This window comes from Pseudochaenichthys georgianus, chromosome 12 (genome assembly GCF_902827115.2).
Source record: "Pseudochaenichthys georgianus chromosome 12, fPseGeo1.2, whole genome shotgun sequence".
In the NCBI taxonomy this organism is placed as follows: Eukaryota; Metazoa; Chordata; class Actinopteri; order Perciformes; family Channichthyidae; genus Pseudochaenichthys; species Pseudochaenichthys georgianus.
In genome coordinates, this window is record NC_047514.1 from 9,752,327 (window position 1) to 9,766,446 (window position 14,120).

General features: G+C 41.3%; 2 protein-coding genes across 5 annotated transcripts in view; both read left to right on the top strand.

The window, feature by feature from the left end:
* palm2akap2 (PALM2 and AKAP2 fusion) overlaps positions 1–5,615 on the top strand; it is an 85,000-nt gene extending 79,385 nt beyond the window's left edge. For 2 of the 4 annotated variants that reach the window (XM_034096010.1, XM_034096013.2), the window contains exons 15-17: positions 216–391; positions 1,115–1,153; positions 2,469–5,615. In XM_034096010.1, coding sequence (XP_033951901.1) covers positions 216–391; positions 1,115–1,153; positions 2,469–2,597 — 344 coding nt within the window. In that variant the 3' untranslated portion in view covers positions 2,598–5,615. The remainder of the gene's footprint in view (positions 1–215; positions 392–1,114; positions 1,154–2,468) is intronic. The other 2 variants (XM_034096011.1, XM_034096012.2) reach the window with 2 other exon arrangements.
* Positions 5,616–5,718: 103 nt separating this feature from the next.
* Positions 5,719–13,973, top strand: LOC117456657 (solute carrier family 46 member 2). The gene is made up of 7 exons (XM_071204971.1): positions 5,719–7,032; positions 7,832–7,999; positions 8,851–9,069; positions 9,462–9,633; positions 10,670–10,753; positions 11,807–11,963; positions 12,872–13,973. Exons 1-7 carry the CDS (start codon positions 6,559–6,561, stop codon positions 12,927–12,929), a joined length of 1,332 nt encoding a protein of 443 aa, XP_071061072.1. The 5' UTR covers positions 5,719–6,558; the 3' UTR covers positions 12,930–13,973.
* Positions 13,974–14,120: the final 147 nt, after the last annotated feature.

Sequence of the window (14,120 nt, forward strand, 5' to 3'; positions counted from 1 at the left end):
GTCATCTCCAATAAAGGCTAATCTGGCCCAACATTTTTTTTTTTTATGAAAAAATATAAATGTTTCTATGCAGCCCTGACTGCATTGCTACACAATGGTGCACTAAAACTACAAAACATTTATTTTCTAAATGTATTTGCTTACTTGGATCACTCATGCCTTGTGTGATGGTGTTTGTTTTAACAAGCCTGTCTAACTCCATGTTTTTCTCCCAGGAAAGATCGAGAAGGTTCGCCCTGCTCCCCCCGTCTCCCCCTCGCCCTCAGAGGGAGCGCTGTCCGACGCCGGCAGCGAGGACTCCGGAGGACGACCCAAAAACTACATGCAGACGCTAATGGAAGACTACGAAACACACAAAGTGAAGAGGAGGGAGAAAGTCGATGACAACAGCGTGAGTATCTAACTGAATAAACCTGAAGGAGTTCTTGTTGAACATCTAACAACAGAATAACATGGGATTACAATGCCATCATGTATCTCAGGGAGGGACAGTAGCAGAAAGGTGAGTGAACGTTTGTGGTTCAATGGCATTAGACACTTAAATGTCACCATACCTAAATGCTTTCACACATGCCCTGTTGGCATGAGCTAACACTGTACAACACCGAAGGGAATTTCCAAGCCAGTAGCAGGAACTGAAATTGAAAGTAAGTCCGAGACGCCGGGGAATTTCTCGAGTCCTGACTCTATCTGGATGTGTCTTTACATGCCAGCGTGTCCAGCGGTGTGTCATTATCCGGAATAAGGTCTCTCTTGAGAAGAAGTATTCACTGTTGGCAGATCACATTGTGCAGACAAAGGTTACTGGCTTGGATGGTGGAAAGAAAAAGTTACATTACCAGAAAAGGTCTCAAGCAGCAGTTTCACTTCCCCTTCTGTTGGTCCATACACTTCATTTATTCCCAAACAAGGAAAGATACACCTGTGAGCAACATCACATTGTACTAACAAATCATATATACCGTAAAGCACACCTATGTATCATGCCTTTTTTAAGATATCTAACACAATGTATCTTGAACATCCAGCAGGCTTGTTGTTTCCCACTGTTGCAGGTATTGTTTTTCACGTGTTGACTCTTTGTACTGTTGCTTCTCTCCTGCTGGTCGCTCAGTATGCCCGTTTGTTGCTGGTCAACGAGGTAACCACTGAGGTACCTGTCTCACTGTTCACTCCTTAACTCACAGACCTGGGTCAGACTCTATTCAAAAGTATTGGAAAAGCGATACATTCCCATTTATATTTGGACTGTTTCTGTAACAACTAAACAGTGGTTAGAGCTGGCGGCCCATACGCTGTGTCCGCTGCCAGGTTTCAGACAATGTCCTCCCCTCTATCTCTATATCTTATCTCCTTCCATGAGCGTTGTGTATATATACAGACGAGTTCCTACAGTGGAGATTTCCACTGGGAGCCACTTTCGTATTCCCCATGTAACGTACTGTATACAAGTTTGTAGATGATAAATGTAACGTCACTCATTCGGCCAGATCCTGAAAACAAAGATGGGGATGTATTATTTGAGTTTGAAGCCCTGGACCGAGAAGATACTGTGAAGAAAACCTTAAAAGTTTGAAATCTGATCCCAGGTCTGCTTGTGGTCACACTGCATTAGTGTTCTGCTCTGTGGTGTTGGTGCTGCATGTGCTTTTCCATGAATTTGGTGTGACCTTTGACCCCCCCAACCCTTGCCCCATGGACTGCTTTTAGCCTCTGTATACAACTTACATTATACAGCCGCAGTTAAAAAAATTAAAATACTAAAATATATACAGTAGTTAAGGTCAAGTTGTGCCATTAAGTGTAAAGGTAAAAAAAAAAAATTGGATTATTTCAAAATAATTGTTCAAATGTTGAATAATCCGTACATAATGGTAATTTTCTGTGAAATGTATAGATAAAGGTAACAAATATCATAATTTGTCTTCGGGATACAATGACTTGTTATATTTGGTTGATGTCTATGTGATCATTATGGACTGGAGGTCAGAGAAACAGTCCAATACTAGGGACGTAAAAGCTTAAGTAGGCCTCAGTGTTTCAATAATAATTTAGTGTCCATCATTTTCCACTCATTTCCCCTTCTCCCTGGATTCCTGCGCACTAAACAGTCACTCCTGTGTGCTCATGTGTTAGTCACTGTGTGTGTGTCTTGGCACGAGTGTGTGAGACAGATTGTGATCGGGGATCAAATCCAATGTTGAAGCATGACATTTCCCCGGAAATGGAGTCAAATAACCTTTGTTTTACTGTCAAATACTGCAGGTGCGCTTCATTTGGTGGTTTATTAATGACTCCTTTACTGCGGGATGGTTTAACCAAGCGCTCCCTCAGTTTTTGACACACTGCATGCGATGTTAAAGCCACTGTGGTGTGTTTCTTTTGTGATGGTATTGCCACTTAAAACATTTCTTTAGTAAACAGTGCTTACGTATATGATTCTCTGACTGTTGTTTTCTAACTGACAGGTTCTGGAGGCCACTCGCGTCACCAGGAGGAAAAGCGACATGGCGCGGAAATGGGAAGCCGGTATCTACGCTAATGAGGATGGAGAAGGAGAAGAAGAGGAGGAGGAGGAGGAAGAAGAAGAGGAGTAAGCAGAAGAGTAAGCAGCTCCTCCCAGAGACAGTTATAGAACAAGTGGGAAGGACAAGAAGAAGAAAAAACGACATGGCGCGGAAATGGGAGGCCGGTATCTACGCTAATGAGGATGGAGAAGAAGAAGAAGAAGAAGAGGAGGAGGAGGAAGAAGAAGAAGAGGAGTAAGCAGAAGAGTACGCAGCTCCTCCCAGAGACAGTTATAGAACAAGTGGGAAGGACAAGAAGAAGAAAAAACGCAGCAAGGAGAGGGACAAAAGTATTTATTTTACTAAAAGTATTCTTATGATCACATGACCCGTTGGCTCGACCATTGAGGCTCATCTAAGAAAAGAAGAATTGAAGGCCAACCGTATGTTAAGAGACTGAGAATGTGAGAGACTTTTAAGGTGTTGAGGCCATTTTGAAAAAGGTCAGTGACGTAAAAGACACTCTGAAAGGGTTTTAAGATGCTTTTAGAGCGATTCGGGATTCAAAGGTTTTAACAGTTAGTAGACGTTGAATGACTTAAATATTCATAGGAATGTCCTGTAATTTTTGTATTGAAAGATGTGCTGAGATCTGAAGATTTTACTTTGACAGGTTGCCTGAGACTTGCTGATGATGTTTTCTTGGCAGTGGATGCTTGATAACAACCCAAAGCATTTTCACAACGTGTGGGGAAAAAACGAAGAAAAAGAAAGACCATATTTCTGTCATTTCAGAAGGATTTCTACCTGGATTTGATGAACCCAACGGGACCTGGTGCGTCACATTCAGTAAAGTTTGAGTTTGAGCATCCTGCAGTGCCACAGTACACCACAGTACACATGTGAGACACATATGACATGCTTGTAGGAGCTTTTGCAATCACTTGAAGCATCTGTGTTCAATTTAAGTGCCGACTTGACTGTCCTTGGAAATGCTAGCGTGGAAATTAGCAAAACTAGCATCAAGGTTCAACTTTGCCTTAGATCATGAGTAATCGTAGGATGCACGATATGTACAGAGTATGTTATCTTCTCCTTTCTGTATGAAAACAGTTTTAAAAGAGTAAAACACACAGCCGCGTTAGATAGAAAGGAAACACTACTCTTCAGTGACTTCATAAGGAGGGACTGTGGGTCATGTTTGCGTCTCTTCAGTCAGTGTGTATTGATTAAAGGGCTGGGTCGGGGGTTTTGTATTCTAAAAATCACTTATTTTACCTTTACTCGCTACGTCGCTTTGCGGACCCGTGCTTTCCGATGTAAGCAGTTGTTTGATGTATTATACTGAGGTAGGACTGTGTATTGTGAACATGTATGTAGAGATTCCAGCAGGGCCGTGTGTCTACTATCCCTTGCTAGCTGAGGATAAAGTTTGATGATAGAAATGTATGGGGAAAAGCGTTTTATAAAAAAGTGTTCATACCGTCAGCCTAGTTTCCAATTTATTTAAGAAGTACTGATTGTGTGCATGAAATGACACTCCTTTTACAACCTGACACAAGCACACAAACAGGCAACCATAACTATCAGTTCAACAGGCTGCAACGGGGTGTCCGTTCGTTTTCTATGTTAATACCACAAAAGATATTTGTGTGTTGGGGCTGTCAGTTTTTATACTATATATATTGAGAGAATTTCGCAAGACGTCCTGTTTCGACTGAAGAGTTTCAGGCTTCTATTTGGGAGGCAACACTGTGGATTATAAGGGGGTAGAAAGCAAGTTTAGGCAAATTAAAAGCAATCAGAACAATCCCTGCCGCTTACAGGACTGACTTTAAATGAAAAGTGTTTCAACATGGCTGAAGAAAATGTATTTTAACTGATAGGATTCTACTTTTCAGTCTGTGTTCGCTTGTTTAATGAAGCCTTTTAGATTATCTTCCAGCGTTAGGATGTCAGGAGGATGGTGAGAACTTTTTATTTGTTCTCGATCATCTGCTGGCATTTCCTGTTTCAAGTGTCCTTTTGTCTAGACCTTTCAGTGTGCCCACAAACACACTGAATACAAATCTATATCATTAAAACTGAGGTAAACTTGCACAGAAATTCCATAACTGCGGGACATGAACTGACTTTCGGTTATATTTATTGGGCCAGTCCCATCCTACGTGCAAATGATCTGACTATTTAATTATAACGATAGGGAAAACAGTGCCAGTAACCACCAAGCAGAAGTGTGTGATGTGTCCCTTTCCCCCGGAGACAATCACCATATATTGGTTCCAGAAAATCCACCTCTTCCTTGTTTTTCTACACGTGATAATATATAGTGAAAAAAAGTATTTAAAGAGAACCAGTCCCTTTTTATGGCGGAGGTGTCATTGTGGTGCAGCAGGAAGTGTGTGAATAGTTGCAACGGAGGTACAGTGATGCTGATATGAGGTTTTGCAACCGCTTTAGGCAAAAACAAAATGGTATTGTGACGCAATTTTACAAAATAAATATTAGATTATAGAGATGCTTGAACCCAGATCTTTTCAGGGTTGAATGGCAGAAAACTGATAGTGATGTTTGACATGATAGTCTCCTATATCTTAGCTTTATTAACAGCACAATTTGAGTTTTAAGCAACAAAAACAAAGGCTTTGTCTCTAGTTTACTAGCTGCTGCAACACATACTGTGTTATGTACACACACACACACACACACCAACACCAACCTCATTTCCCCTGAAGAGGTTGAATCAAACCCTAAATCGAGTTCTCACTAAATAAAGCTTTTGAAATGGTTACACACACTGCGCTCGCAGAGCAGTTCTATCTGTGTGATTTATTATTTTTATTATTATGCTTTTGTTGTTTGAGTTCATGGTGCAGAGATGTTTTATTTATCTTTTGAAAAGGCTGGTAGTTCCCCTGCAGGAGTGCCCAAGCTTCAGCGTGTGTCTGCGATAAAGCAATCGTATTATACAGTATAACCTCTGTTCCTATGTTAACCACTTGTACGCTCATACTCTGCTTTCTTATCTTATAGGACATGTAAGGCTCACACTTATACACCTACTATACATATTATGAATATTTTCTCATTAAAAACAAAACCTGTACACGTGGGATCTCTGAGTGTTTTATTCTGGTGTTAAACTAAGATGTCATTTGAAACAAAAATAACTAAATGTAGTCAGTTATTTTTTCTGATTGAGTTTATTTCATGTGTTATCATTGCGGACAGGAAAACATCACAGTGATTAAAGGGGCCCTATCATGCAAATGTTCAGGTTCATATTTGTATTGTGTGCCTCTTCTGCAACATGTTTACATGCTTTAATGTTCAAACGGTCTTTATTTGTCTCTTTTCACCCCCTGTCTGAAATCAGAGCCCAGTCTGCTCTGATTGGTTAGCTCTGTTGTGATTGGTCAACCGCTGAGATGTCCTGCCCTCAGCCTGTCATGTACAAATCATGTTGGAATGCCAGCCAATAGAAACAAGAATGTTATGTAGTGATGTCTCCATGTCCCAGATGTAAACTATAACACAATACGGGAAAGGGAAACCCCATAAAAGCATAATAGGGCCTCTTTAATTTAAATACAATAATGAAAACACTATCAGAAAAATAAACTACCAGTCTATTTACTGATTTATATGTTTTCTTGACATGCCACGGAATCCAGAGATAACATCAGCTTGAATGATTTAACTTTCCTTTGTGTTATTGTTACTTTTTTAAGTGTGGACTTGTTTCTGTTGTGTGGCCATACTGTCATGAACAGAAGCCCAAGAGCTGTCCCAGTGTTTGGTAAAATATTTCACACAGTATAGCTACATACTTTCCAGTGTCATCGTCGTGCCTGTGGTAAGAGTCAGAGTAGGAAGTAGGCGTGGGAGATTATTATTTACACCCTCGCTGCTTTTTTATTTCAAACACACACACTACTGGGTGAGGCAGGAACAGCATTGACACCAGAGTAACTCCAGCAGCTGCTTTGTAGACGTTTTCCCACTCATTTTGACTTCCATAAGAGAGTTGTGTGTGAGTGACAGTGTCACCATGGTCCTGCCTGGCTCGTGCCATGCGGCGTTCACGGTCCTCCGGCAGATAGAGTCGGTGGTGGTGCTGGAGCAGCTGGGCAGCAGTCTCTTCGACACGGCCCTGCAGATGGTGGTGAAGGACCGGAGTGTCAACGCCACCTACACCGACGTATCCGAGGAAGACAGCCAGCAGAAATTCATGACAGACTTCTTCTTGAACTACAACCTCATCATCGGGCTGACTCCCATCCTGCCCGCCATGTTGCTGGCCAGGTTAGGGGACCGCGGCTTGAGGAGAGCCCCCATCATGCTGCCCCTCAGCGGGTACCTGCTGTCCAGGCTCGCCCTGCTGCTGGTGGTCCTCTTACGGCTCCCGCTGGAGGTGATGTACGGAGCCGGGGTGGTCTTCGGGCTGTCTGGGGGCTTCTGCGCGTACTGGCCCGGCGTGATGACGCTGGCGTCGCTCGGCTCCACGGCGAAGGACCGATCCAAGGTCAGTACTCAGTTAGTGTTACCTTCTGCACAATGAAGTGGGAAAGTACAACAGAATAAAGTAAATAAATACTCTGTTACATGCAAAAGTCCTCCTATCAAAATGCGAGGCCTACTTAAGTCAAATAATAATTTTATAAACGTTAGAATATACTTATATAGTTTAAAAAGTATGCTCAACATCCCATTTCAGAATAATTTTGGGACTTTGACTTAATTATTAATAAAGTAAAAACAAAGTTTTATCTTGAACATTCTGAATCTCAGTCTTCAAATGTACTAAAGTCTTTTTTTTTTTTTTAAATATAGTGGATTAAAATGCCATATTTGCCTCTGAATTGCAGTGGAGTAGGATAGTGTAGCAGTAAATGGAAATACTCACAAGAGCTTAACTACAAAATTGTATTTAATGGCTTTTAACTACGAAATTGTAGTCAAGTAGGCGACAATAGTTGAGGAAAGAAGGTCACAAGTAACAGTCCACCACAGAACAAAAGTTTTGTGATAAGGGAAATTACAGTCTTTTTTAAAGCTGCATTAGACATCGTGATGTGACAAAAATATGTACTGTAATGTGAACGACTTTCCAAAAGCCTAACAATGTCATGTCATTGGTGACCCATTTTGACAAATGCATGTACAGTAGGCTACATTATTGTCATAAATGCAACCAAGAGCAACAGATAATGGCACTAAATAATATTTGTTTAACCATTTATCTGCCAAATACAAAAACAACAATGGACAAATGTACTTTCTTCACAACTGTTCAATGAAGAAATGTTCCTTGTTCCCTGCAGGTGTTGATGAGGGTGGAGCTGCTGTACGGGGGGGCCGGCCTGGTGGGCAGCCTGGTGTCGGGGCACCTCTTCCTGCTCTACAGCTCCAGCACCCAACACGGGTCCATCCTGCTCTCCGTGAGCACTCTGCTGCACCTGCTCTGCCTCGTACACTCCATCACCCTGCTGCAGGGTGTGTGTGTGTGTGTGTGTGTGTGTGTGTGTGTGTGTGTGTGTGTGTGTGTGTGTGTGTGTGTGTGTGTGTGTGTGTGTGTGTGTGTGTGTGTGTGTGTGTGTGTGTGTGTGTGTGTGTGTGTGTGTGTGTGTGTGTGTGTGTGTGTGGTGTGTGTGTGTGTGTGTGTGTGTGTGTGTGTGTGTGTGTGTGTGTGTGTGTGTGTGTGTGTGTGTGTGTGTGTGTGTGTGTGTGTGTGTGTGTGTGTGTGTGTGTGTGTGTGTGTGTGTGTGTGTGTGTGGTTTGATCAGTTCATCGAAGTCTTTTTGATAAACAACCATTTTGTTTCCCGTTCGGAAAATAGTTAATTTGTCAAACAGTACAAGACAGCACTAAAGCAGTAATACATGTTATAGGCCACAGTTATACTAAGGTTGTTGTTTGTTAGTTTTACTTTGACGTTGCTTCTGGAAAGGTTTGCTAAATACCAAAGCATTGTATTATGTTTAGCCAGAGACTGAGATCACTCACTGTTGTCACTGACTTGGCCCCACCTTGGAAAAACATTCTTTGCTGATGATAAACCATCTGACATATTTCCTTGTAAGAGAAGGAGGAGTGTGGCTCAGTGGATAGAGCCTTGGTGTGGTGATCAGATGGTCACAGGTTCAAACCCCACTTCATAAAAAGAAATCTGTTAATCTCCGTTCATCAAAATGCGAAATACTTTGCAACTAAAAACCCCAGAATAATAATGAATGAGCTCACCCTTGTAAACTCTGTATTAAGGTGTAACAAAAGATCAAATAAAAAAATTAAACCACTCAAGTCTCTCCCCGGATTGAGCCTACTTCATTCATTTACATTTCAGGTGAAGCCAGTCCCCATCCCAGAGCCAGAGGACGCCTGCGACCTCCTGCCCCAGGCCCCCGGGGGGGTCCCTGTGGAAGCCCCTGTAGGGAGGAACATGGTGAACGTGGCTCTGCTGTTTGTTGCTGCCATGCTGTACGTCTCCGCAGTGGGGGGGGGCATAGAAATACTGGGCCCCTTTGTGTTGAAAGAGCCACTCAGCTGGAGCGCCACTCAGGTGACATGTTGCTCTCTGTGTATCTCTGTATTAAGGTCTCTTTGTGAATGTGATGGATGTAGTTAGATGAAAATAATAGAGTAAAACAGATTATACTAGCTGAAATTATATAAATACTTGCAGCTGTCAACTTTCACCTTTTAAATGGACTGGAAAATTGTGAAATATTAACACTAAGTTGCTGGTTTCACTTACTTAGTAGGCATGTAGCGCTTTGTAAATTCAACTTATTGTAATGTAAGGCTGCATAAAGTAAAATATGATTAAACAGTTTGTTTTATGTACAGTATAATGAATATTCATTTTATTTTGTCTCACTTGATCCCTTCATTTTTCCTTTCTTCCATTGTTTTATTCTCTTTGACCTTATTTCCCTTCTCTCTCGTCCCCAGGTGGGTTATGGGAACGCAGCGGGCTGCACCATCTTCCTGACCAGCTTCCTGGGCGTTATGGTGTTTCGCCGCTACATCAGCGACACGTCTCTCATCCTGATCGGCATGCTGTCGTTCGCATCGGGAATTTACTTCATGTCCTTCGTCACGGCAACCTACATGTTCTACCTGGGTGAGACTCAGACACAGTTTGTGCTCCATCCTGACTAATGGACATTTTAACTTCGAAAAAAAAGTTGATGCAGACAGATTGTAGTTCAGGCCATGTTTTATTTGTTCAGTTTTTTTGCCTTACGCCCCGGGATAGGCAAAATATTGGACTACCAATATCAATTTATCTTTTTCTTAAAAATAATGAAAAAGTCCTTTGACATTGACACAATGGTTAAAAAGGTTATTCTTAATAGGAATATCAGGTTTAGTTATAGTTAATCGATTACTACAAGAGTCCAGTCTTTCATTTAGCAAAAAACAACTATGTTTTTGTTGCTATTTCTGCATTCAATTTGGAATTTGGAAGTATGAATATTGAATGTAGCTGAGGAACTGAATCTTTGTTATCTGTTCTGACAGATCTCTGTGATCAGCACACATTCTGAAATGAAGGAACCAATTTGGGGAATTGAGAGTGAGAGCCATACTACTATAGTATGTCATAAAAAGTATCATTATTTTGTATGCCAGATAAAGTGCCATACAAATTTCTTCTTAATGATATCAAAGACAATGTCATAAACGAGTGATAACTTTGCTCTTAGGCCATGACAAATATGGCAAAGGACACAATAAAGTAAGGTATTTATTATCATAAAGCAAACTCATAAAAAAGTAGCCTCCAATATGAGATGTACACATCAGCACCATTAGTGATGAAAGCCAAGCAGGTGGGTGAATATACCTCACATGTTGATGTATAGTATGTCACAAAAAAGACACAATAAATGTCATATTATAAATTGCCATAAAAGACATATCGTATAAAAGTTCACAGTATAGCATTACATCAAAAATATAAAAAATGCCTTGGTATGTTTGCAAACAAGATAATGAAAAATGTCATATAGTATGAAATAAGCCACAATTAAAGCCAACTGATTGATAGGTGACATTGGTGAGATCCTACAGGTATAGATAACAGTAGCCAGTGATGGTGTGTGGAAAATGATATTGTGGAGGAACATTTACATTCAGTTCTGATGTCTCCGCAGCCCGCTCACTCACCCTGTTCGCCCTCATCCCGATGCCCACCATCAGATCTCTGCTCTCACAGCAGGTCCCTGCATCCTCCTGTGGTGAGTGTGTGTGTGTGTGTGTGTGTGTGTGTGTGTGTGTGTGTGTGTGTGTGTGTGTGTGTGTGTGTGTGTGTGTGTGTGTGTGTGTGTGTGTGTGTGTGTGTGTGTGTGTGTGTGTGTGTGTGTGTGTGTGTGTGTGTGTGTGTGTGTGTGTGTGTGTGTGTGTGTGTGTGTGTGTGTGTGTGTGTGTGTGTGTGTGTGTGTGTGTTGCCATGTAAGCGCACGACAGATACACAATGGTGTCAGTAGTTCTAATCAAACATCAGACCGTGTTAAAACAAGGAAGTTGAGGAAGAGTTTTCAGTCTGAAGTTCATGGGCAGATCAGGAAGAAACTCCCTTACTGACGCTCCGACTGCTACAGTTATTATATGTCAGCGTACAGACAGTAATAACTGACCGGAGGCCCCTCACAGCCACCATTTCGGGAAAATGAAGTCACCTCTGAGGCACTTATTCATAGATTTGTATCCAGCTACCAATCCTTGTGTGTTAGCCTTTAGTGTTCTGTGTGTGTGCACAGTGCCATGCAGCATGTAGACAGGGAGGAGTGGTGCACACTGAAAACACTCACGCTGGTCTGTGCCAAAAAGAGGACGCGGGGTGAAGAGCATGTTCTGGGGCCAGTCAGAGTCATGCTTCTTCTTTCTGACACACACGCACACGCGCACACACACACACACACACACACACACACACACACACACACACACACACACACACACACACACAGAGAACAGCAGGGTTATTCATTGTCAGGGAGCAGCAACATCAACCCCTTTTCTGTCTACGTGCCAACAAGTGCATATACACCTACAAGGACATCTAAAATAACGATGTTTACAGTCTTTCTGCTAATCTGAGATTACAGTGTTTTATACATATAGTTGAGAGTGGTATTAGAAAGCAAATACATTTAATTCTCCAAAGATATTCCTTTAAAGAGATCCCTCTGAGATGAGTTTATCCCAAAAGAATATGATATGTGTGTGTTTCCCTCCCTAATGTATGTACTGTATCTGTCCTTTGCCCTGTCTCTCCTCCTTCCCATCAGGCACCACGCTCACCTCCCTGCAGCTGGCTCTGAAGTTTGCCAGCCTGGCCTACCTCCCGGCCTTCACTAAGATCTACCAGCGGACCCTGGGCTGGTTCCCAGGCTTCGTCTTCACGCTGTCCAGCATCATCACCGTGCTGGGGATGATACCAATATGGTGAGAGGGGGGTCATACACTGTTGCCGGGAGTGATACCCTCAATGCCTGGGATCAATATTTGTTTGGAGCATTTTTCAGCCAAATGTCTTAGGGTTTAAATTGTATGAAAACAAGATAAGTTTGATATAAAAAAATTGAAGATTGTTTTCTCATGCGTTACTTACAATGTGACTTTCTTTATGGTGCTTTTTGTTTGAATTAGACCCAGATTTACAAATATTATATTTTGACCTTAATCGAAATATTCTGTTATTTTCAAAAGCTTTTTTAGTCTGATGCTTCGATTCATTTTAAACAGACCGTTCAACAAAAGGATACCCAAAATCTAAATATTGGATTGTTCTCTCTTAGTAAGATCTCATTTTCATTACGGTTGTGGTTTTACCTTGACTTGAAGATGAAGTCCATGCTATCCTTCTGGACAACAATCTCTATTACTTTTTTGTAAAAGTCCTCCTTATCTGGCTTGAGCGCGCTCACAAAATAAGTGGCCGCTCTAAATTAGTGCCCCCGTTCCAGCCAGTTGATGTAGGGTTACGTGAGGCAGAGCTCGTCCCTGCCTCACTTCTCATCGCTCCCATGTAGCCTAGTTGTAGCGGTGCTCGGCAAATTTGACGATTTTGACTATAAAAAGCGATTGGAATTATACAGAAATCACATTTACAACACAGATCATTGGTGAGATTTTATTATTATTATTATTTAGTTTTTCTTTAGTTTTTTTCCCGTTTCATTGGAGTATGACAGGGGAGGCTCTCCCTGTCTGCACGTCGCTGGTATATAGGGTTAATCTACAGTATTGTTGTTACATGATGTCTCCTGCTGATGTACAAACTTGTTTATCCTGCTTTGAAGACTCACACACCTCGTTTTCTCACCATAACATTTCCTCTCTTCTCCCTCCAGTGTCATCGGCTGCAGATCTCCTAAAAGGCAACGGCACGAAACGATCCAAGGGGACTGAGCCCCCCACCTCATCAGCCGTGGGCTGGCATCGGTACGAGTAAGCAGCTGAGACAGGAAATGGGCAGAAAGCAGAATGGTGCCTTTAATGTCACTTCCTATTGTGGTGAAACTTTAGACATGTAGTAGAGGAGATCCGACCGGCGGATCATTCAGTAGCATTCATGTTTATATTCTATTTTTGTACTCCAATACAGGCCTTTATATGAACAAATACGTATTTTACAATTGGTTTGTATAAACCAACAGAATTTTAGTGACATTTTATGAATTAAAGTCATCTCTACAGCAACACCAACAAGGGGATTTTACCACAATGTAAATATGTCATTGAATGTGTCCAACTTGTCCCATTGCAGCCATCATCTAAAGGAGTGTGAGCTAAGAATGACTGACTGTATAAGGACATGTCTAAAAAGATAATAATTTGAAAAGTATTTGCACTTTTAGGGTTATTTTTTCTACTGCTTTGAGGTTAGGGTTATAAAAATATCAAATTTAGAAATGTGTTTTTTAATAGCAACGCAAGTCTCTGTGTGTGTGTGTGTGTGTGTGTGTGTGTGTGTGTGTGTGTGTGTGTGTGTGTGTGTGTGTGTGTGTGTGTGTGTGTGTGTGTGTGTGTGTGTGTGTGTGTGTGTGTGTGTGTGTGTGTGTGCGCGTGTCCTGGTCCTGTAATTGTGCTTTATTTGTACTTGTGTTGGATTGAAGGAAAGAACCTGCAGCCTGCATTTATGTTATGCATTAATTTATGATTGCACTATTAATTGTTTACATTTAACAAGGCACAAACACACAAAGGCTCCTGTCAATAACTTGAAATAGGTTTAAATAAGTTTATTACAGCCAAGGTACAGTTCATTTGGGGTTGAAACGGAGGGCATTTGCACTGATGAGACTTAAAGCTGCAACTCTGGTACAGTATTGTTTTGGATAACAATGTCAAAGGTTTGTCTGAAGTTTTTAATGTGACTTGTTGATATGGAACCAACTGTTGTGAAATTCACACTAATTCTGCCAATAAAGTTATTTTGAACATTCAAGTATATGACAGTCTATAGTTCTTCTTCTTTAAGACATAATATAGTATGACCTTTTGCATTTGTATTAACATATTTTACTATGACTTTTATATAAATGTTTTCACTTACAACAGCCTTTTATGATTAAAACATACTTCACTATGACTTGTTTA